Source organism: Tachysurus vachellii, chromosome 2, assembly GCF_030014155.1.
Source record: "Tachysurus vachellii isolate PV-2020 chromosome 2, HZAU_Pvac_v1, whole genome shotgun sequence".
Classification (NCBI taxonomy): Eukaryota; Metazoa; Chordata; class Actinopteri; order Siluriformes; family Bagridae; genus Tachysurus; species Tachysurus vachellii.
In genome coordinates, this window is record NC_083461.1 from 2,270,752 (window position 1) to 2,297,348 (window position 26,597).

At 38.0% G+C, this 26,597-nt stretch overlaps 1 protein-coding gene across 1 annotated transcript; it reads left to right on the forward strand.

The window, feature by feature from the left end:
• Positions 1-523: 523 nt before the first annotated feature.
• Positions 524-26,577, forward strand: LOC132858815 (cadherin-related family member 1; the record flags this gene model as incomplete). The annotated part of the gene is made up of 16 exons (XM_060889294.1): positions 524-611; positions 1,509-1,654; positions 6,639-6,689; positions 7,112-7,201; positions 7,519-7,605; positions 8,192-8,308; positions 9,610-9,753; positions 11,259-11,337; positions 11,794-11,894; positions 11,979-12,182; positions 16,790-16,942; positions 17,844-18,008; positions 19,603-19,670; positions 23,727-23,955; positions 24,262-24,516; positions 24,655-26,577. Coding segments are annotated over 16 exons (2,541 nt in total), but the record flags the coding sequence as incomplete, so codon positions are not given.
• Positions 26,578-26,597: the final 20 nt, after the last annotated feature.

A 26,597-nucleotide genomic window follows, 5' to 3' on the forward strand; every position in this document is an offset into this window, starting at 1 on the left:
ATTTAGTGATCACTTGCGTTACGGAACCTCAGCGGCTCTCTTTTATCTCTCTTCAGAAATAAAACAAACTTTTGTCCTGAAGATTTTTAGTAACTGTTACCAATAACATTGGAGACTCCTTCACTAAATGTGAAATAAACATCTCCTCACACACGAGTAAATACACGTCCCTGTGATCGAGCCGTTGCTATAGAAACGATCAGAGTTTCTGTTATAGAGAATTAATCAACACCTTAAATTCAACACCAGTCAGAATCCTGAGCTCAACAGTGCTGTGGTGTAAAGGTCAGATAACGGAGTTGATATTCACTTAGTAAAGTCTTTTGTCGGCCAGAAGGCATCATGATGAACTCCTGGTGTTCTCTGTGCTGCTGAAACACTTTTAAACTCATCACTATCGTGAATATGAATGATTAATACCCTGAGTAAAGTGGAACAGTTTGTATGGTTGTGTTTCTCTCAGTCTCATGCTGTGTATAAAGTGTATATACATATACATATATATATAAATATATACATCCTTATTTTTTCAGGTCTTTCAGACTTTGCACCGTATTTCCATGAAAATGGGAACATGGCACTGTTTAGCATCTCTGAAGACACTCCAGTCGGTGAGGGACTCACGAATGCATCATACACACTCATGGATCATACACACTCATGGATACACACTCTGTATGACAGGGTTAATCATCCACTCTAAGATTAGCCAGATGCTATTGTGCTATTGGTGTCAGTCATGTATGTGGGTTATCATGAGGCAGATCCCTCGCTAATCCACGTAAAGCCAATTTCTCATGTCTCATTTTCACATCTCAGATATAACATGGCAGTTTTATCTTCAGAAACCTTCAACATTTCAACAGCTCTCTGTTGCTGGAAGACTTGCTTTCCCAAACAGATATTATTATATTTGTAATCTGTAAGATGAGAGATTTAAAGTGTTAAATCAAGAAGTGAAATTTTAATTAGCGTAATTTAGCCAACATTATAGATGTAGCGAATTTAGTCACAAAACCTAAACGATTTCTATCAATGAAACCTTTTTTTCACCATTTTCACTACTACACTCCACGTTTTTTGATATGCACATTAGCATTGTTGTAAAAGCTTTCTTCTTCTATGAAGTGTGAGCTAAGTTTAAGTCCTAATTAAAGATTAAAGATCTGATCGCACCAGTACTAGAACTCCAGGGTTAAATGATCTGAAAGCTCATGTACATTTTTCACCTCAGGTTCAGATCAGAGTTTAATGTGAGAAAATCAAGTGGCTTTCACACTGAGCTCTAATCACCATGGTCCATTTCACAAGAGCAGGAGAAGGCAGTGTGTGTTCGCTCTCTGTACCTCACTGCAGTCTCCAACTGACGAACTGATAAAGTGCAGATGGAAAGCAAGGTGTTGATTAGTTTATTCAACACCAAAGTGTGGATGTGTGTGTCTGTATCGAGTCTAAGAGTGTTGTTTTCTGTGGGTGGTTGTGTGTGTATGTGTGTGTATGCACTTTAGGGTCTCAGGTGTTCACTCTGAATGGGACCGACCCAGAGGGAGACGAGGTCAGGTACGATATCAGCTTTGAAAACGGCTCTAAAGAGTATTTCCAGGTCGAGCCCAAGTCAGGACAGGTCACTGTGATCCAGGAACTGGACCGAGAGGTGAGAGGTGTAACATGATACTACACACTAAATACTCTAACATGACACTACACACTAAACACTCTAACATAACACTACACTCTAAATACTCTAACATGACACTACACACTAAACACTCTAACATGATACTACACTCTAAACACTCTAACATGATACTACACTCTAAACACTCTAACATGATACTACACACTAAATACTCTAACATGATACTACACTCTAAACACTCTAACATGATACTACACACTAAATACTCTAATGTTACTACACTTTAAATACTCTAACATGACACTACACACTAAATACTCTAACATGATACTACACACTAAATACTCTAACATGATACTACACTCTAAATACTCTAACATGATACAACACACTAAACACTCTAACATGACACTACACTCTAAATACTCTAACATGATACTACACACTAAATACTCTAAAACGATACAACACACTAAACACTCTAACATGACACTACACTCTAAATACTCTAACATGATACTACACGCTAAACACTCTAACGTGATACTACACTCTAAATACTCTAACATGATACTACACACTAAATACTCTAACATGATACTACACTCTAAACACTCTAACATGATACTACACACTAAATACTCTAATGTTACTACACTCTAAATACTCTAACATGATACTACACTCTAAATACTCTAACATGATACTACACTCTAAACACTCTAACATGATACTACACACTAAATACTCTAATATTACTACACTTTAAATACTCTAACATGATACTACACACTAAATACTCTAACATGATACTACACTCTAAACACTCTAACATGATACTACACACTAAATACTCTAATGTTACTACACTCTAAATACTCTAACATGATACTACACTCTAAACACTCTAACATGATATTACACACTAAATACTCTAACATGATACTACACTCTAAATACTCTAACATGATACTACACACTAAATACTCTAAAACGATACAACACACTAAACACTCTAACATGACACTACACTCTAAATACTCTACCATGATACTACACTCTAAACACTCTAACGTGATACTACACACTAAATACTCTAGAACGATACAACACACTAAACACTCTAACATGATACTACACTCTAAATACTCTAACATGATACTACACTCTAAATACTCTAACATGATACTACACTCTAAACACTCTAACATGATACTACACTCTAAATACTCTAATGTTACTACACTCTAAATACTCTAACATGACACTACACTCTAAACACTCTAACATGATACTACACACTAAATACTCTAACATGACACTACACACTAAATACTCTAACGTGATACTACACTCTAAACACTCTAACATGACACTACACACTAAATACTCTAACGTGATACTACACTCTAAACACTCTAACGTGATACTACACTCTAAACACTCTAACATGATACTACACACTAAATACTCTAACATGACACTACACACTAAATACTCTAACGTGATACTACACTCTAAACACTCTAACATGACACTACACACTAAATACTCTAACGTGATACTACACTCTAAATACTCTAACATGATACTACACTCTAAATACTCTAACGTGATACTACACTCTAAACACTCTAACATGATACTACACACTAAATACTCTAACGTGATACTACACTCTAAATACTCTAACGTGATACTACACTCTAAACACTCTAACGTGATACTACACACTAAATACTCTAACATGATACTACACACTAAATACTCTAACATGATACTACACTCTAAACACTCTAACATGATACTACACACTAAATACTCTAACATGATACTACACTCTAAATACTCTAACATGATACTACACTCTAAACACTCTAACATGATACTACACACTAAATACTCTAACATGATACTACACTCTAAACACTCTAACATGATACTACACACTAAATACTCTAACGTGATACTACACACTAAACACTCTAACATGATACTACACACTAAATACTCTAATGTTACTACACTTTAAATACTCTAACATGACACTACACACTAAATACTCTAACATGATACTACACTCTAAACACTCTAACGTGATACTACACTCTAAATACTCTAACATGATACAACACACTAAACACTCTAACATGACACTACACTCTAAATACTCTAACATGATACTACACACTAAATACTCTAAAACGATACAACACACTAAACACTCTAACATGACACTACACTCTAAATACTCTAACATGATACTACACACTAAATACTCTAATGTTACTACACTCTAAATACTCTAACATGATACTACACTCTAAACACTCTAACGTGATACTACACACTAAATACTCTAATGTTACTACACTCTAAATACTCTAACATGATACTACACACTAAATACTCTAACATGATACTACTCTAAACACTCTAAAACGATACAACACACTAAACACTCTAACACGATACTACACACTAAATACTCTAACATGATGCTACACTCTAAATACTCTAACATGATACTACACACTAAATACTCTAACGTGATACTACACACTAAATACTCTAAAACGATACAACACACTAAACACTCTAACGTGATACTACACACTAAATACTCTAATGTTACTACACTCTAAATACTCTAACATACTACACTCTAAATACTCTAACATGATACTACACACTAAATACTCTAACATGATACTACTCTAAACACTCTAAAACGATACAACACACTAAACACTCTAACACGATACTACACACTAAATACTCTAACATGATGCTACACTCTAAATACTCTAACATGACACTACACTCTAAATACTCTAACATGATACTACACTCTAAACACTCTAACATGATACTACACACTAAATACTCTAACGTGATACTACACACTAAATACTCTAAAACGATACAACACACTAAACACTCTAACATGACACTACACTCTAAATACTCTAACATGATACTACACTCTAAACACTCTAACGTGATACTACACACTAAACACTCTAACATGACACTACACTCTAAATACTCTAACATGACACTACACTCTAAACACTCTAACGTGATACTACACACTAAATACTCTAATGTTACTACACTCTAAATACTCTAACATGATACTACTCTAAACACTCTAACATGATATTACACACTAAACACTCTAACATGACACTACACTCTAAATACTCTAACATGATACTACACTCTAAACACTCTAACGTGATACTACACACTAAACACTCTAACATGATACTACACTCTAAACACTCTAACATGATATTACACACTAAATACTCTAACATGATACTACACTCTAAATACTCTAACATGATACTACACACTAAATACTCTAACATGATACTACTCTAAACACTCTAAAACGATACAACACACTAAACACTCTAACACGATACTACACTCTAAATACTCTAACATGATACTACACTCTAAATACTCTAACGTGATACTACACACTAAATACTCTAACATGATACTACACTCTAAATACACTAACATGACGCTACACACTAAATACTCTAACGTGATACTACACTCTAAATAATCTAATGTGATACTACACTCTAAACACTCTAACGTGATACTACACTCTAAATACTCTAACATGATACTACACTCTAAATACTCTAACATGATACTACACTCTAAATACTCTAGAACGATACAACACACTAAACACTCTAACATGACACTACACTCTAAATACTCTAACATGATACTACACTCTAAATACTCTAACATGATACTACACTCTAAATACTCTAGAACGATACAACACACTAAACACTCTAACATGATACTACACTCTAAATACTCTAACATGATACTACACTCTAAATACTCTAACATGATACTACACTCTAAACACTCTAACATGATACTACACTCTAAATACTCTAATGTTACTACACTCTAAATACTCTAACATGACACTACACTCTAAACACTCTAACATGATACTACACACTAAATACTCTAACATGACACTACACACTAAATACTCTAACGTGATACTACACTCTAAACACTCTAACATGACACTACACACTAAATACTCTAACGTGATACTACACTCTAAACACTCTAACGTGATACTACACTCTAAACACTCTAACATGATACTACACACTAAATACTCTAACATGACACTACACACTAAATACTCTAACGTGATACTACACTCTAAACACTCTAACATGACACTACACACTAAATACTCTAACGTGATACTACACTCTAAATACTCTAACATGATACTACACTCTAAATACTCTAACGTGATACTACACTCTAAACACTCTAACATGATACTACACACTAAATACTCTAACGTGATACTACACTCTAAATACTCTAACGTGATACTACACTCTAAACACTCTAACGTGATACTACACACTAAATACTCTAACATGATACTACACACTAAATACTCTAACATGATACTACACTCTAAATACTCTAACATGATACTACACTCTAAACACTCTAACATGATACTACACACTAAATACTCTAACATGATACTACACTCTAAATACTCTAACGTGATACTACACTCTAAACACTCTAACGTGATACTACACACTAAATACTCTAACATGATACTACACACTAAATACTCTAACATGATACTACACTCTAACATGATACTACACACTAAATACTCTAACATGATACTACACTCTAAATACTCTAACATGATACTACACTCTAAACACTCTAACGTGATACTACACACTAAATACTCTAATGTTACTACACTCTGAATACTCTAACATGATACTACACTCTAAACACTCTAGCGTGATACTACACACTAAATACTCTAATGTTACTACACTCTAAATACTCTAACATGATACTACATACAAATACTCCAAGACAACACTATACTCCAACATCTGCTATACTGCAGTGTGTAAAGTGTTTAAGATGTTTTTGTGTATTTTATTTCCAGGTTGAAAATGAAATTGTGGTGTTGGTCAGTATCACTGATGGCAGGAATAAGGTAACACTGCTAAAAAGATGTAGCATTTCTCATTTTATGACAAATATTGAGGTTTTATTTATTTATTTATTTATTTAAGGATTTAGCATTTTTACATTAAATAATTTAATGTTTTTAAGTAGCATTTTATGGCACTTAAAATGAAACCTCAGAAGGCTTTGTGAGGCCTTTTTAAAGTGTAAAACGTTTATAGTGGGTCCCTATTAGTTGTGAAGTCAGTGTCGTGTCTAATCCTTTATAAGATGATGATGACTGCTCATGCTAGTGTTAACTTTAACTAGCTGACAGCATGAAGACATTAATGTTAATTGTTATTAATATTAAACTGGGCTTTAGTATACATTGTGAGTATTAGTGTATTATTCTAATGAGTGTGTAATAAAGCTCACTGTAGGGCTGATGTTTGGGTTTTATTTCCTCAGGTGGTAGAAAAAGTGCGTGTGTTCGTCTCAGATGCTAACGATGAAAGGCCTGAGTTTCTTGGGCTGCCCTACATTGTCAACGTCCCTGAGGTCAGAAACACTCTAAAGTGGCTTCATGCTTTACTGATACACTTTTCACTGATACGCTGATTTTTCTCTGAATTCTTATTTTAAATACGATGCAGCTAAAGGGACGGAGCTAGTGATAAGTAACTAGCTGTAATTACGGCTGCATTTGGAAAGGAAATTGTAGCTTAAAGTTGATATTTTGCTATTTTAGGTCAACATAAAACAGGCTTAAAGAATTATTATTAGAAAGATTATTATTATTATTATGATTAAAAGAGTTATTACACTGATAATGTGACTGAGGTTATGTTGATAACGTGATATATGTTGTGGTGAAGGACACGGAGGCGGGACGCAGCATTTTTAAAGTTCGAGCTGTGGATAAAGACCTTGGCTCTGGAGGAAGTGTGACATATTTCCTGCAGGTGAGATTATAAACCATGATAATCCTCATAATTTGTCAAAATGATCATTAAATAATAAATGGCCACATTACAGCTTTGTTATTTTGTTGATTTAAATCCATGTTTGACAGAATGATAAAGAACAGGATGGAACTCTGCTTACTGTCTCAGTCGTTTCTCTGTGATGTGAAATTAAAAATCAGTCAGATTATAATCTGTAATAACTCACAGACTGAAGACCATCAGGAAATGTGCTGCTGCTTTACTGTATTACATTTCAATCACACACTCACACACACACTCACACACACTCAAACATACACACACTCACTCAAACACACATACTCAAACATACACACCCACTCACTCTTATACACACTCACTCAAACAACACACACTCACACACACTCACACACACACACACACACACGCACACACACACTTGCATACACATACATTAGTTGTGTATTTGTTGAAAGTGCTGATTATTAATAACTGATGTATTTTTGTGGATTGTTTGTTTTGTGTCATTTTCTGTAGCTGAATTTGTGTTTGTTTTTTATGAACAGGTTAAATATATATAATTAAATGTGAACTGTTTTTTCAGACGTCTCCCAAAACTAAGTTCACCATCGATGGTCACAGTGGCGTCCTGCGTATCAAAGCGGGTGAATCTCTCGACTACGAGACGTCCAGCACACACTTCATCACTGTGGTCGCCAAGGTGACGTTCACACAAAATTCACCAGATCACATAATTCTAATTAAAATTATAAGCTCTGAAAGTCATTTGGGGACTTCAGCAGAAAGGAATTAGTGTTAAGTCTGTAATGAACTCAGAAATGACTCTGGCCTCAGTTCCTCAGGAGCTCAATTCCACTCGACAATAAACTGTTGTATAAAGGAAATTATTTACATTAACATTATTGACATTAACATTATTTACACTGACATTATTTACATTGACTTTATTTACATTATTTACACTGACATTATTTACATTGACATTATTTACATTATTTTGATTGACATTATTTACATTATTTACATTGACATTATTTACATTGACTTTATTTACATTGACTTTATTTACATTATTTACACTGACATTATTTACATTGACATTATTTACATTATTTTGATTGACATTATTTACATTATTTACATTGACATTATTTACATTAACATTATTTACATTATTTACATTGACATTATTTACATGACAGTATTTACATTATTTACATTATTTACACTGACTTTATTTACATTTACTTTATTTACATTGACATTATTTACACTGACATTATTTACATTATTCACATTATTTATACTGACATTATTTACACTGACATTATTTACATTATTTACATTATTTACATTGACATTATTTACATTATTTACATTATTTACATTGACATTATTTACATTATTTACATTGACATTATTTCCTGTCCAGTTTCACCCAAATGAGGATGAGGTTCACTTCTCAGTCTGGTTCCTCTCAAGTTTTCTTCCTCATATCATCTCAGGGAGATTTTCCTCATCATCGTCACCTCAGGGTGGATCATTAGGGATAAATGTTAGCAATAAATAGTAACTTTAATTTTAAACTTTATTTTTATTCTGTTTCTGTAAAGCTGCATTGAGACAGTGTGTGTTGTTTAAAGATCTGTACAAATAAATTGAATTGTTATGGTAGCAGCTCAGGAGATGTTTATGGTAATGTCTGGAAGGAGTCTCCAGTGTCAGCGCTTTATACTTTACCTTCAGGACACACAAGTTTACACAGGATCTGTCTGTTTTTTTGTGTTATTAATGTATTAATAACACAAGAGAATAAAGAGAAGCTGGTGAAGGAATGAGTGTTTATAGCTGCTATAACGTAAGTGACAACAGGAACTCGTTTCACTAAGGTTTAAGGTAATAAATAGACAAAATGTTTGACGTGTTCTGTAATTTAAATAAATGCCAATAGTTGTTATGTTACAACCTTCAGCTGGAGTGTGGTTGTTGTGATGTGTTCAGGATGGTGGGGGTAAATATAACGGGAGACACCAGGTGATGACATCATCAGCCACCATCACCATTAACGTCCTCGATGCCCAGGACTCGCCTCCCAGTTTTGTGGGAACGCCGTATTTTGGATACGTTTATGAAGTATCAGAGCCTGTAAGTACAATAAACTGATATTATTATTATTATTTTTATTATTATTATTATTATTATTATTATTATTATTATTATTATTATTATTATTTTTATTATTATTAAAAGGCAGCAGCACAGGGAGGTTGATGCTAACACTATAAGGTCTTATTTTCTATTTTATAAATATATTTTATTTCTATTACACAATAAACAGATGTACAGCAGCTGAACTGTACTGATGATGCTCTATAGCTTCTGTGTGCATTTTATTTATATAATTTTGTTATCTGAATGTATAAAAGCTCGATCTAACCTGGAGCTGATTTAATAAAACGCTGTGATTTATCTCAGGTTGAGAGACGCTCTGACGGAACCTGACTGTAATTAGCAGTACATTTTTATCACCTGTATCACGTCTCATTTGTGCAGTACATAAATCATCAATCCTATAGGCTGTGCATAACATTTTCACCTTCAGAGTTTTAGATATTACTCTTAATAATGAAATAAAATCATTTTTAATAATGTGTAAAAATGGGGGGACACGGTGGCTTAGTGGTTAGCACGTTCACCTCACACCTCCAGGGTTGGGGTTTGATTCCCGCCTCCACCTTGTGTGTGTGGAGTTTGCATGTTCTCCCCGTGCCTCGGGGGTTTCCTACGGGTACTCCGGTTTCCTCTCCCGGTCCAAAGACATGCATGGTAGGTTGATTGGCATCTCTGGAAAATTGTCCGTAGTGTGTGATTGCGTGAGTGAATGAGAGTGTGTGTGTGCCCTGTGATGGGTTGGCACTCCGTCCAGGGTGTATCCTGCCTTGATGCCCGATGACGCCTGAGATAGGCACAGGCTCCCCGTGACCTGAGGTAGTTCGGATAAGCGGTAGAAGATGAATGAATGAATGAATGTGTAAAATAATCTATCACATCATGATGTCACCCTGGGTGAAGCTGCTTAAACTGCACCATGTGGAGCAGCTGTGAGCTCGTCAAGTTCAACTTCTGCCTCAGCAGCATCCAAAAATGAGTCAGGGTCCGAGTCTCTGAGCCACAATGCGCCGTTGATCAGACTCTAATCTAGCCGAGGGACTGATCGCTCTTTCACATAGCACTGAGTTATAAAACAATGGATGAAGTCACTGATCAGTGGACTGAAGAAGTCGCTTCATCCTGTGCGTCTGTTTTCACCTCCGACTCTCCGACGTCTCCATGTGCTGGAATCTACAGTAAAACCACACGATGGGGTCAGATTGGACTAAAGTGTTCAGTAATAACAGTATAATAATGGAGTTGTTCATGTAACTGTGCAGAAAACATTACTGCAGTCTGGAACATGACCTTAAAGTCTGTTTGATTATATTCTTCTTATTTTTTTTTATTTATTTCTATTCATTCTTCTATCTTCACACACAGTCTGAAGAGCAGGTCAGCTTTTATATCACTGCAGGTTTAGAATGTTTATAACTGTGAGACAAATGAAATCTGTAGATCTTTAAATCTTCTCAGTTCTTTTCACTTCCTGTGTTCAGGGTTCAGAGATTTTCACCGTGACGGCGAGAGACGGAGATCAGATCAACCCTCGTCCTATCATCTACTCTCTCGTAAACGGTAAGCAGCAGAATCCTAATTAACTCCTCGTTATATATAATCAGATTTTAATCAGAGATGAGCCTCATTATAATTCCTGTGCACACTGAATAAATAAAAACAGCAAACGATCGAGCGAATAAATACATCAAGACATTAAATATTTAATTCTTTATTTAATAAATCACCTAATTCATTCATTATTGATGCATAATTAAACAAATTAAAAAACTAATTTACATATAATTAATTTATTAGTTAATTAATGTGTTATTCTTTTATTTATTTATTTATTTATTTATTTATTTATTCATGTATTTATTTTTACAATTTACAATTATTAATTACAGTAAATTAATTTAATAATAATAATAATAATAATAATAATAATAATAATATTGTAAGAAAAAGATCCGTCTCATCAAACCCGTATAAATCCTTTGCATTTTGTTGATGTTTTTGCTACGACCCCAACAGGAAGCGATGGCTCCTTCAGCATCAACAGCTCCAGCGGTTCCATCATTCTGATGTCATTCCCCGTCCAGCTGAAAAACGAGTTATATGAGCTGAAAGTGAAGGTACAGACTATTCTGAATGTGTTTGACACAAATGCAGATCAGCTGTGAAGCAATAATAAAATGTGCGATGTTTTTTATCACGAGGCCTCGGAGGTGGGGCCCCAGAACGAGCTGCTGGACTGGGCCGTGACGCTGGTGACTGTCCGTGTGGTGGATCTGAACAACCATCCGCCCACGTTCTACGGCGAGAGCGGAAAGCAGGACAGATTTGAGCTGACTATGTATGAACATCCTCCTGAGGGAGAAATCCTGAAAGGGCTAAAGATCACCGTCAACGATTCTGACCAGGTAACATACAGATGCTTTAATCTTCCTCATCAGCGTGAGTTTAGTTACACACAGCAGGTGAAACGTTACACACAAACACCAAGATCTAGACTTCGTTATTTTTTAAATTAGTAACTTTTTAAGACACATTAATGACCTTCATTAGTTTTATCAAAGTGGTAACATAAATGACTTAACTTTAACATAACATAACTTTACAGTTTTTTAAAGATTTGTTAAGGAAAACCTCAGAGCAAGTGGAAAGGGTTTTTTAGAGCAAACATTTTATTATTTTGATTTTATATCTAGTAAAAAAACTTACAGTTTTGGCTGTAAAGGATTCTTATGTTCGTGGAATGACAAAATCAGCAGTCCTCAACATTCTGTAGAAGTCCCAGGAGAAAAGGGTCCATGCACTAGATTCTCAAACGAGTAACTATATTAACTATGTAAATTAATTAAAAACAACTATTTATTATATAAAGTAAATAAAACACTTTTGTTTTTGTTTTTTATGAATATTTTAAGATCTAAATAAATAAGACCATTTAATGGTAATAAAATTAAAATAAAACATTTACTCTGAGCCCAAAACCCTGCAGCTGCTCTGAGGTGTTCCTCAAGGCTCAGTACTCGGCTTTAATTTGTCATTAACGTCACGTAGATTTGATCTTTATTTACCAGCCAGAGTGATGTATAAAGATTTTTCTGCTGATCTTCTGCAGTTCTGTCAGTTATTCATGAAACTCTATAAACATTCAGATGCTTCATGTTCTCACATCTGCTCAGTAAACGTCATCAAGTCTATCAGATTATATTGATATTGATGTATCGTGGACGTACGGAGGTGTGCATGCTGTTTATAACTCAGTAGAAAACACAGCTTACTGTCTGAATCTTCAGGAAGTGGCAGAAATATGTAATTATCACAAAATGTTAGTGCTGAAGACGGTGATAAAATTCACACAACAGCTGCAGGGAAGCGGAGCTCAGTGATCACTTGGGTGTTTAATATTAATGCCAGGTGTTATATTCTGAGTGCAGACTCAAATACTGTACAGGTACATCACTGTATATCACCCTACATCACTGTATATCACTCTACATCACTGTATATCACTCTACATCACTGTATATCACTCTACATCACTATAAATCACTCTATATCACTCTACATCACTGTCTATCACTCTACATCACTATAAATCACTCTACATCACTCTATATCACTGTATATCACTCTACATCACTGTATATCATTCTACATCACTCCATATCACTCTACATCACTGTATATCACTCTACATCACTGTACTGTATATCACTCTACATCACTATAAATCACTCTACATCACTGTATATCACTGTACTGTATATCACTCTACATCACCGTATATCACTCTACATCACTATAAATCACTCTACATCACTCTATATCACTGTACTGTATATCACTCTACATCACTGTATATCACTCTACATCACTGTATATCACTCTACATCACTATAAATCACTCTACATCACTGTATATCACTCTACATCACTCTATATCACTCTACATCACTGTATATCACTCTACATCACTGTATATCACTCTACATCACTATAAATCACGCTACATCACTGTATATCACTCTACATCACTGTATACCACTCTACATCACTGTATATCACTCTACATCACTGTATATCACTCTACATCACTATAAATCACTCTACATCACTGTATATCACTCTACATCACTATATATCACTCTACATCACTGTATATCACTCTACATCACTGTATATCACTCTACATCACTATAAATCACGCTACATCACTGTATATCACTCTACATCACTGTATATCACTCTACATCACTATAAATTATGCTACATCACTGTATATCACTCTACATCACTCTCTATCACTCTACATTACTGTTCATCAATCTACTTCACTCTACGTCACTCTCTATCACTCTACATTACTGTGTCACTCTGTATCACTCTACATCACTGTATATCACTCTACATCGCTCTATATCACTCTACATCACTGTATATCACTCTACATCACTATCACTCTACATTATTATATGTCACTCTACATCACTCTGCATCACTGTACATCATTCTACATAACTTTATATAACTCTGCATCACTCTACATCACACTATATCAATCTACATCACTGCATATCACTGTATATCACTCTATATTATTCTACTCTCTCTATATCTTTGTGTTTCTGAACACTTCTTCATGCTTCAACCATGTTAAGTGTCCACAGTGTAGATCTCAGATTTTAGAGGAATCTTTGATATCTTTTTATGACAGTCTGATCTCACTTTACACCAACAGGAGAAAGTAAAAAAAAAAAACTCAATCACACAGTGTTCTTTTTATTGTGAAAACTTTTATGTTTTTTAGGTTAACAGTTAAATAATCACAGCTGAACTAAACAGACTTCATACAGAAATCAGCTTGAGTGCTTACATCATTTTTTCTAGAAACTTAGAAAAAACCTTTCTGTGATAGTCTTGTGTTAGCGATGAGCTAGCCAGCTAATGATGCTGAAAGATGTAGATGTTCCTCTGAACAGTAGTGCAGCATCAGTGCTGTAGATTTACTAAGTAAACACGTCTAAAGTTTGTATATTTCTATATAAACACATTGTGTATTGTAGTGTAACCCATTTAAAGCAAAGCAGCACTGCTGTGTTTCTGCTGCCACTGAGAGCGGCCATGTTGGTTTACGTCACTTGCTGAGCTCGGGGTTGAGGAGACCACAATCCTGTGATCCTGACGAGGAGATGAGGATGTTTTCTTTATCTTAGTGTCCAGGAACAGGGGAGTCTTCACAAATAAAATGCAAACCCATGTGCAGGACAACATAAAAAGGGGGTTTATTAGGGAAAATTGCAAAAGGCTGGAAACACTAGGAAAACAGAGGCAACAACAAACTGAAGACAGCAAACAAGAGACAAGGACTCAGTAAACATTAAGCACAAGACAACAGGATTAAACACAGCGAGGCACACAGCGAGGCACACAGCGAGGCACACAGCGAGGCACACAGCGAGGCAGGAGGAGGGGTGAGGCACACAGAGAGGCAGGAGGGGGGCAGTGAGGCACACAGCGGCATAGCCCACGACCCCAGCCAAGCCACGGGTCGACCCGTGTCCGGGAAGGGAGGAAAGAAGTGGAAAAAACACTGAACAAAGCAAAAGATGCAGGCCTGCAACATCCCTCATGGGCAAAAAGTGAGGCGGTGTTCTCCACAGAAAAAACAGGAAGTGAAGCTGCATCCCCCACAGGAACATTTGGGGAGCAATGTTGCAGGGCACTGAGGAAAACAGACAAAATCTTAAACAGAGCAGGCTGGTGACTTCCTCCGCAAGCAGTTTTCGGTGGCTTACTCCGCAGTTTCTCCAAACGTTCACTTTTCTGTGTGTGTTCGTGTGTGTGTGTTTGTGTGTGTGTGTGTGTGTGTGTGTGTGTGTGTGTGTGTGTGAGTGTATTGTGCTCAGTTCAGTTCAGTTATTGAGGAGTCTGATGGCTTGTGGAAAGAAACTGTTACACAGTCTGGTCGTGAGGCTCGAAAGCTTCGTTACCTTTTTCCAGATGGCAGGAGGGTGAAGTGTGTTTGAGGGGTGTGTGAGGTGAAAAATGTGTGTGAAGGATGTGTGTGTGGTGAAGACTGTGTGAGGTCCACGACGCTGTTGGCTTTGCGGATGCAGCATGTGGTGTAAATATCCATGATAGAGGGAAGAGAGACTCCAATGATCTTCTCAGCTGTCCTCACTATCTGCTGCAGGGTCTTGTGATGGTGCAGTTCACAAACCAGACAGTGACGCTGCTGGACTTTCCTGGTGATGGAGCTGGTGTTGAGTGAACAGATGAAGTTCTTTGCTAGAAGAACACCAAGAAATTTGGAGCTCTTGACGATCTCTAGAGATAATCCGTCTTCACAACTAAAATTCAGACCCATATGCAGGGACAACATAAAAAGGGAGTTTATTATGGAAAATAACAAGAGGCTGGAAACAGGAACACAAACAGAAACCACAACAAACCGAAGACAGCAAACCAAAGACAACAAACAAGAGACAAGGACAAGAGACAAGGACTCAGTAAACATGAAGCACAAGACAACAGGATTAAAAGCACAAAGTACAGGACACAAAAACTACTGACACTTAGATTTAATGTGAATTGTAACTGAAGTAGTCTAATGCAGTTTTTCTTTTAAGGGTTTTCCCTCTTCAGGACAGAATGTGTATAGCAGTGTGAGTTGTTCTCTGATAGACTTCAAAACATTTATTCTTTATTTAATTAAAATTTTTAATGGTGATAAACTGCTGCACTCTAAGACAAATGAAACCCCTGAGTCGAGCCGTTAGAGGAAAATAATCCACTTCATATGATTCCTTAAACAATGCAGAATAAAACTCGCTATAAAGTGTGAAGACCTTTCATGTTTAATTATTATGAAGTGTTACACAGACTCCCACAGCACACACACACACACACACACACTGAAGGAGCAACATCATCATCCTCCTCACACAGTGACACGTCTCATTTTTTTTTTTTATGAAGTGTTTTATAACGTGGTTTTGTGGGGTTTTTTTTCTCTCAGGGAGCAAATGCTAAATTCAGACTCAGACTGGTTGGACCTGGGCGTGTTCTCCGTGTCGTTCCTCAAACCGTTCTCAACGAAGCACAAGTCACCATCATCGTAGAGAACTCAAGTGCCATCGACTATGAGAAACACTCCTTCTTAACATTCAAGGTACAAAAAACACCTGAACACAGAGGTGCAGTTCACACAGCACTAGATTTGACATGTCTTCTGCTTAGAGGAGGAATTAAACACAGTGAGTCATGTTGTTAGAGGAAAGTAATCACCCCTGGGGTGGTGTGATGGAGTGGGGTTACAGCTACTGTCCACTTACTTCACCAGGACGTCCTTCCTGAGTTCCTGTTGTCACTTACGTTATAGCAGACAAAACACTCGTTCTCTCCCCAGTCTCTCTTTATTCTCTTTCAGTTGAAATTAATGAAACAAAAAAAATCTGATCTTTTAGATTTTTGTTACCGTAGAAACCAAAATGAAACGTAAACTCCTTCGTCCTGAAGATGACGTGAAACTTCAAGCTCCAGCTTCACCCCTGACTGATAAACAGCGCTGACACTGGAGACTCCTTCCACATGTGTTCATGAAACATGTCTCCATATGTTTAATCAAGCAGTTGCTATAGAAACGCTAACATATCAGCACAGGAGCATACATATGTGCTGTATCAGCTTAGAAGTGCAGATGAAGCCGAGTGAGAACTTCATCAGGAACACGGTGAAGAAACGTTGATTGGATTTAACACTTTTATTATTGTGATAAAATTATATTATTATTTTATTATATGTGTCATTTCTGGTTTGTGTTTTTTTCACACTGTTTGTTAAGTAAAATAATAAAGAGTAAAACTGAAGATCTAGAACTGGGTGTACAAACTTTTTAACAAACGTGATGATTAAAATATTTCCTACAATGTGCATTAATAAATCAAAAATAATAAATAAGTAATAAATAATTTGATAAAATATATATAATATTATAAATAAATAATCAAACAAACAAATAAATAAAATGACAACGTGTTTATGTTTTGTTTTTGTTTGTGTGTTTTTGTCAGTTGTTAGCAGTAGAAATCGACACTCCGGAGCGTTTCAGTGCCACAGCTGACATCATAATCCACCTTCGGGACGTAAACGACAACGTTCCCAGGTTTTCCTCTGAGTTCTACGTTGCCAGGATCCCGGAGAACTCGCCTGGAGGCTCCGCCGTCACGTCTGTCACTGTAAGTGCAAGACAACACACTTCTAAGTTCCATTCAAACACACTCAGCAAAAGTAAGTGCCCCCTAGACCATTAACACATGGAACACAGTCTGAAGCTGATACACATTAACGCTAAAGAAGCTTGTTAAAGTCTTTACAAGAATGTGTGTGTGTGTGTGTGTGTGTGTGTGTGTGTGTGTGTGTGTGTGTGTGTGCACTGTGTTTGTGACTCTGTGTTTGTAAACATCCAGGGCACACTGAATATCCAGTTACTCATCACACATCCACCCACCCACACACCCACACACACACACACCCACACACACCCACACAAACACACACACACACAAACACACACACACACCCACACACACACCCACCCACACACACACACACACACGCACACACACACCCACACCGACACACACACACCCCCACACACACATACACACACACACCCACAAAAAAGCTAAATTCCTATTAAAAAACTAGCACAAGCGTTTAGCTGCTAAACACTGTCTGCAAGCTAAAATTAGCATTAGCGTTCACATAACTAGCTAGAACGATCCTTAAATCCATTATGTTGAGTGTCATGGGTTTAACGTCGCTGTAGAAAAGTTACTAAAATGCAGATCTGTTCACTTGATAATCCCAAAAACTTCACTCTTTATTACTTACAGAACTTCTTCAGTTCAGCTTAAAATTGATGAGATTTACATTAAATTTCTAAATCGCTGGCAAAAATGTTCTTAAATAAGCCACTGAAAAAACTGCTAAATAAAGAAAGTAATTTTTTTGATCATTTTAGGACATGATCATTTTATTTATTATTTTTTTCCCCAAAAATGAGGAGCTTAAAATTAGAATTAAATCCATCACAGCACAAAATTCTGCATAACGACGTGACATGGAAGTGTTTATTCTCCCACGTCATTTGTCAGATGGCTGAAATCACAGTGTCTCAGGAACAGAGGTGCGACGTTGCTGTCATTCTCTTTTCTTTTCTCACTTCTGCGTTCTTTAGAGTTAAACTCTGGATTTGGGAAATGTGTTTCTCTCACATCATCTCATGGAAAATGTCCAGATTCGAGTCCCGTCTTCAGAACCGTCACGAATACAGAGATGCTAATTAAGTTCTTGGCAGGAAGGCCGTCGTTTTCGGTCCGGCTGCGTCGCCATGACGATGAGTCAGACTCTAATGATAGCTCTGAATTTATTAGATCTGATGTGAGACCAGAGTCTGTGAATATTACAAACACATGATACTGGAATCTGTAAATTAAAAGACTTACTGACTTCTGATAAGATACACATAAGACAACGAGAATTAGACTGTACAAATTAGACAACAGAGAATCCGGTGTAGATTTGACAGTAGAAATTAGACAGTAAGATTGGATCTTAGATATTGGACAGTCAATAGGGAGTAGATAGGTAGCAGACATTGGACAGTAGAAATTAACATAGAAATTAGACGGTGAAGATTAGACAGTTGAGATTGGACAGTGGAAATTAGGTGGTATAGATATGACAGAAGAGTAAGCAGTTCAATTAGACACTATAGATTGGACAATGCTTTGTGTTAACTGTAATAATGGATATTTTTCTCTCCAGGCGTTGGATCCTGACTCAGGGCTTTGGGGAGAAGTGAAATATTCCATCTACGGCTCAGGATCTGATCTGTGAGTCCTGGGCAAATGGCACCCTGCTGCTAACCATATTTACAACTCTACACATTACATCTGATAGAACTGACAGGACAGAATGTGGAATAGTTTATGTCAGATAGCTCACTGTCATTATCCTGTAACTTACTGTCATTGTCCCCTAGCTCACTGTCATTATCCTGTAACTAACTGTCATTGTCCCCTAGCTCACTGTCATTGTCCTGTAACTAACTGTCATTGTCCCCTAGCTCACTGTCATTGTCCTGTAACTAACTGTCATTGTCCCCTAGCTCACTGTCATTGTCCTGTAACTAACTGTCATTGTCCCCTAGCTCACTGTTATTGTCCCCTAGCTCACTGTCATTGTCCACTAGCTAACTGTCATTGTCCCCTAGCTCACTGTTATTGTCCCTTACCTCACTGTCATTGTCCCTTAGGTAACTGTCATTGTCCACTAGCTCACTGTCATTGTCCCTTAGCTCACTGTCAATGTCCCTTAGCTAACTGTCATTGTCCACTAGCTCACTGTCATTGTCCCTTAGCTCACTGTCATTGTCCCTTAGCTAACTGTCATTGTCCACTAGCTCACTGTCATTGTCCCTTAGCTAACTGTCATTGTCCCCTAGATAACTGTCATTATCCACTAGCTTATTGTCATTGTCCCCTAGCTAACTGTCATTGTCCTCTAGCTAACTGTCATTGTCTGTAAGCTCACTGTCATTGTCCCCTAGCTAACAGTAATCGTCCCCTAGCTTACTGTCATTGTCCCAAAGCTCACTGTCATTGTCCTCTAGCTAACTGTCATTGTCTGTACGCTCACTGTCATTGCCCACTAGCTAACTGTCATTGTCCCCTAGCTAACAGTAATCGTCCCCTAGCTAACAGTAATCATCCCCTAGCTTACTGTCATTGTCCCCAAGCTCACTGTCATTGTCCTCTAGCTAACTGTCATTGTCTGTACGCTCACTGTCGTTGCCCACTAGCTAACTGTCATTGTCCCCTAGCTAACAGTAATTGTCCCCTAGCTAACTGTCATTGTCCCCTAGCTAACAGTAATCGTCCCCTAGCTAACTGTCATTGTCCCCTAGCTAACAGTAATCATCCCCTAGCTAACAGTAATCATCCCCTAGCTAACTGTCATTGTCCCCTAGCTAACAGTAATCATCCCCTAGCTAACTGTCATTGTCCCCTAGCTAACAGTAATCGTCCCCTAGCTAACTGTCATTGTCCCCTAGCTAACAGTAATCGTCCCCTAGCTAACTGTCATTGTCCCCTAGCTAACAGTAATCATCCCCTAGCTAACAGTAATCATCCCCTAGCTAACTGTCATTGTCCCCTAGCTAACAGTAATCATCCCCTAGCTAACTGTCATTGTCCCCTAGCTAACAGTAATCATCCCCTAGCTAACTGTCATTGTCCCCTAGCTAACAGTAATCGTCCCCTAGCTAACTGTCATTGTCCCCTAGCTAACAGTAATCGTCCCCTAGCTAACTGTCATTGTCCCCTAGCTAACAGTAATCGTCCCCTAGCTAACTGTCATTGTCCCCTAGCTAACAGTAATCGTCCCCTAGCTAACTGTCATTGTCCCCTAGCTAACAGTAATCGTCCCCTAGCTAACTGTCATTGTCCCCTAGCTAACAGTAATCATCCCCTAGCTAACAGTAATCATCCCCTAGCTAACTGTCATTGTCCCCTAGCTAACAGTAATCATCCCCTAGCTAACTGTCATTGTCCCCTAGCTAACAGTAATCGTCCCCTAGCTAACTGTCATTGTCCCCTAGCTAACAGTAATCGTCCCCTAGCTAACTGTCATTGTCCCCTAGCTAACAGTAATCATCCCCTAGCTAACAGTAATCATCCCCTAGCTAACTGTCATTGTCCCCTAGCTAACAGTAATCGTCCCCTAGCTAACTGTCATTGTCCCCTAGCTAACAGTAATCATCCCCTAGCTAACTGTCATTGTCCCCTAGCTAACAGTAATCGTCCCCTAGCTAACTGTCATTGTCCCCTAGCTAACAGTAATCGTCCCCTAGCTAACTGTCATTGTCCCCTAGCTAACAGTAATCGTCCCCTAGCTAACTGTCATTGTCCCCTAGCTAACAGTAATCATCCCCTAGCTAACAGTAATCATCCCCTAGCTAACTGTCATTGTCCCCTAGCTAACAGTAATCATCCCCTAGCTAACTGTCATTGTCCCCTAGCTAACAGTAATCATCCCCTAGCTAACTGTCATTGTCCCCTAGCTAACAGTAATCGTCCCCTAGCTAACTGTCATTGTCCCCTAGCTAACAGTAATCATCCCCTAGCTAACAGTAATCATCCCCTAGCTAACTGTCATTGTCCCCTAGCTAACAGTAATCATCCCCTAGCTAACTGTCATTGTCCCCTAGCTAACAGTAATCGTCCCCTAGCTAACTGTCATTGTCCCCTAGCTAACAGTAATCGTCCCCTAGCTAACTGTCATTGTCCCCTAGCTAACAGTAATCGTCCCCTAGCTAACTGTCATTGTCCCCTAGCTAACAGTAATCATCCCCTAGCTAACAGTAATCATCCCCTAGCTAACTGTCATTGTCCCCTAGCTAACAGTAATCATCCCCTAGCTAACTGTCATTGTCCCCTAGCTAACAGTAATCATCCCCTAGCTAACTGTCATTGTCCCCTAGCTAACAGTAATCGTCCCCTAGCTAACTGTCATTGTCCCCTAGCTAACAGTAATCATCCCCTAGCTAACTGTCATTGTCCCCTAGCTAAGATACGTAGTCATATTTTATCTCATTTCAACTAAGTGCCCACTCACTGACTAAAGTGTCCCCTAGTTTTTTGAAAAGTAATGAACACCACACCGGGTCAGATGTGGTGTTTAATTTACATTGTGCATTGTGAGTATTCATGATGGGATTTTATAATTAAACTGTAGTTTGTGGACATAAAAAGTCAGATATTTTGTTTGGTGGCCTATATAGTCAGTATGGAGTAATTTGGGACACAGGCTTGGCTTTATCAGAGACTGAAGCTGAGAGATAATGAAGCTGAAGCTGAGAGATAATCCTGTAATCCGATTGGACAAGTAAAAATAGCCTGGCAGTGTGAGTAAGGGTCTAATTAGTATGTCATGTGATGTGACAGCAGGTAAGAGAGAGAGAGAGAGAGAGAGAGAGACGTGTTGATGAGAGCAGAAATGTGTGGAAAATGTAAGAAGTTGTTAATGTATGCCTGGCTCAGACCTGGCACTGAAAGTGTGATGAGACGTGTGAAAGCTGGCAGGTTTGAGGCTCGTTAATTCAGCAGCTGAGCACCGGCTCCTCATGGTTCAGGGAGAAGTTTACTGGGGCTTTAAAATGGTTTTAGAGACCTGGATGAAATTTAGCACTTAAATAGTTTAATGTGAAAAAAATCTTTAATCAGAAAACATTGGATCTCTTTTATCTTATCAGGAGCTACAAAGCTAATGTAGCTAACAATGAATAAAATGTCTCACTATATTAATTTGTGAATCAAATCACCTCCAGAGCTGAACCCTGTCATTTAAATGATCTCATTAATCTTAGATGGCATAATGATCTTTTTTGTAATCTTTATAAAAGTTTCTTCTTTATAGAGGTCTAGAATCATCTACTTCTCATTTTGTGATGACATTAAATGAGTTTGAGATGTCCAGATATGCTGCATTTAGCTACTGAAGCTGTGTGCTAAGCTCCATAGTCATCTAACTTCTAGTTAGCATTATAATGATTAAAAAGGGGTTGATATAATGTTTTACTTAGTTTTTTTTCTGCACTTAACATCAGTGAGAAGCTAAGGATGCAAATCAACAATCAGCTTGAGTACTAAAACTCCTGCTTGTTCTAGCTTACTAGCTGTTAGCAAACAGGCTAGCTATTGTACATTATTCTGAGCATTTCTGATCTTGGAAAATTCAGAAAATTCGTTCTTCGAGGGTTCTGCATGAAATATATTATAAAGAACCGTTAAGGGTTTTGTGAAAGTGCGGATGATGAATCTCCTGACAGACCTGCATCACTCTAAGCATGATCATGTGTACTAAAGTGTGTTTTTCCATTTGTTCCACAGATTCCTCATCCACCCCACCTCAGGGATCATCTACACTCAGCCTTGGGCATCTCTGGACACAGAGGTGAAGTCAAAGTATAATTTCTACTTGAAGGCAGAAGACAGTGAGGGGAAGTACAGCTTGGCCGAGGTGTTCGTCACGGTTCTAGATCAGAACGATCATTCTCCAGAGTTTAACCAGAACTTCCTGGAGAAGACCATGATCCTCGGAGCTTCTGTGAAGATAGAGGTCTGCACCATGCTGAGTGTTGATCTGAGAATTTACACAAATTTTGTTAAACTGTTCCTGAGGTTTTTTATGCTAGAACCTGGTGGTGAAGATACCTATGGGTTCACTATATTACTGGAAGGTTGTAATTTCAAATTCCCATAATGCAACAGAACTTCATGACATAGATCCTTATGAGACACCACAGAACCTGAAAAAATGAAATGCAGTATAAGGAAACTTCAGCTGATCAATGTTAGGGCAGCTAGCAATAAGTGATAGCATTTATAGCAAAGCTTTCTTTGCTAAATGTGTCCCTGTGTGCAGGCAGTGGATGATGATGCGGAGGAACCCAACAACGTGATCGAGTATTCCATCATGAACGCCGAGCCAAAGAATGTTTTTGACATCAACAGCAGCACGGGCGAGATCAAGCTCAAGCCGTTCATCAAGTCCATGGAGACAGTGCAGAACATCACTGGACAGCATGACTGCAAGTGGTCAGTGGTGGTCCAGGCACGAGATCGAGGTTCTCCATCGTTCATGACCACCACTTTGGTCCAGCTAAAAATCACTGAAGCAGTAAGTTACTCTACACACCATAAAGTATCAGAGCATTAATATGAGTCTGCCCTTCTGTCAGAGCTGCTGTTCTACAGAATCAGCACATTCTGACCAATCAGATACCAGAGCACTTGAAAATTTTGTGCTGTTTTTCAGAATCATCTCTCTGGCCCTGTGACAGCTTTTTTAATGCAGAGCAGAGACAATCCAGTAAAGGCTTTGGGCTTGGCTGCTGGGGTCATTAGTGTGATGGTGATGGTCACTGTGGTGATCTCCACAGCGATGTACCTGCGCAACACAAAGTCTAACAGGATCGGGCCTTCCCACCGTATCATCCGCCGCCGACGTGGAGAACCCCAGCACTGGAACTTCACTCTCGAGAACTCAAAGAGCCCCAACAGGTCCCTTGCTGGTCATGATGTGGAGAGCAACATGAAGAGCGACAGATCATGGTCTAAACCTCCACCACCGTGTGCACCACTCCTGCCTCCACCTCCACCAAGTAACAACCCCAAGATGAGCAAGCAGCACAATGCTGTGCCAACTGTCTCAGGATCCCTAAGCTCGTGGAGCTCCAACGAGAGATCCGGCAGCAGCAGAGATACAGAAGATCAGTCGAGTAAGAGGAGAGAGGGGACTGTCAGCTCAGCACTGGTCTCAGAGCTGAAGAAAAGGCTGGAGCAAAAGATCATCGAGGCTAATCAGGGCTACTACTGCTGAAAACACTGGCTTAGCAAACATGCTAGCGTAGATCCTCACTGCCAAAGCTATCAGATTAGCATAGATCACTCTGCTATCTCAGAAAAAAACATAAGCACGAGATTGCAGTCAGTAAACGCAACTTGAGGGCGGCAGTAGGTCCGAGTTAATATTCTGCTTCTGCTTTTTATAAACAATGCACAAAGAAATATTGAAATGCTAATACTTCTGCTATGGCTAATAATAATTAGGTGTATAAAAATAAAAGGTGAGAGGCATGTAAATAGTGCTGAGGCGAACGGTTCTGGTTTCAGATTTCACTAGTTAAAGATGCTCCATATAAAGGAAGAAGCAACTAGAATTAAAGAGATTTAATGTATCATTTATCGTAGTTTATAATGCTTTAGGTGCTCCAGAGTTTCTTCACTCTACTCTGACTCTTAAACTCTGCTGAGCTAAACCCATCACTAACATCCGCAGGAACAATGAAGACATGTACAAAGAAAAGATAGAGTCAGAATTTTTCACTTTCATGGTTCTTTTTTTTGTGACACAAATTTTCCCTCTTTTGGTGTCTGAACTTTATTTCTCCCTACCTTCCCACAGAAGTGTTGCTTGTAGTTTGTTTCTTGTGGGCGTCGCCTGTCCGGCATTAGGTCTGATGTCATTCGATAGCTATGTGTATCTTTGTCTAATGTCTTTATACAGATTTAATCCAAGGAATCGTTCAGGCTAATCGTCTGTTAGCGTGAATGTAGGATTAGTGTTGCACTCCAGCTAGGAAGTTAATGTAGCTAAGAAGTAATGTGTAAAATTTTCTTTAAAGTTTCTGCCTCAAACCACGCCCACTAAACAATTTTCTGGAATTGCGTAACTACTTATTTGGTAGCATGACTCCACCCCTAGCCCCACCCCCTCCAGGCTTGAAGGCAGAATTGTAGCAGAGGGTTAAATATGTAAATACGATGTACACTATAGTTACTGTGTGAGAAAAATATTTAAAAATAAGAAAACAGTCATTTACGAAAGATTAATGGACATCAGACACCGAGCACCAATCAGACATGAGACACCAGACATGAGACATTAGACAACAGACCCAAGACACCAAACACCAGACACCAGATATCAGACACCAGACATGAGACATTAGACAACAGACACTAGGCATCAGACAGTAGACATGAGATATCAGACACCAGACATCAGACACCAGACAAGAGACATAAGACATCAAATACCAGACTTGATACATCAGATACAAGACACATCTTTACTTTTCTTTTCTTTACTTTTCTTTTCTTTTTTTTCTATACCTTTCTTTATATATACTAGTTTCCTCCCCTGAGTAGGATTTTGTACTCAACAGTTGGAGTTGTTTCTTTAGTCAGATCTTGTAA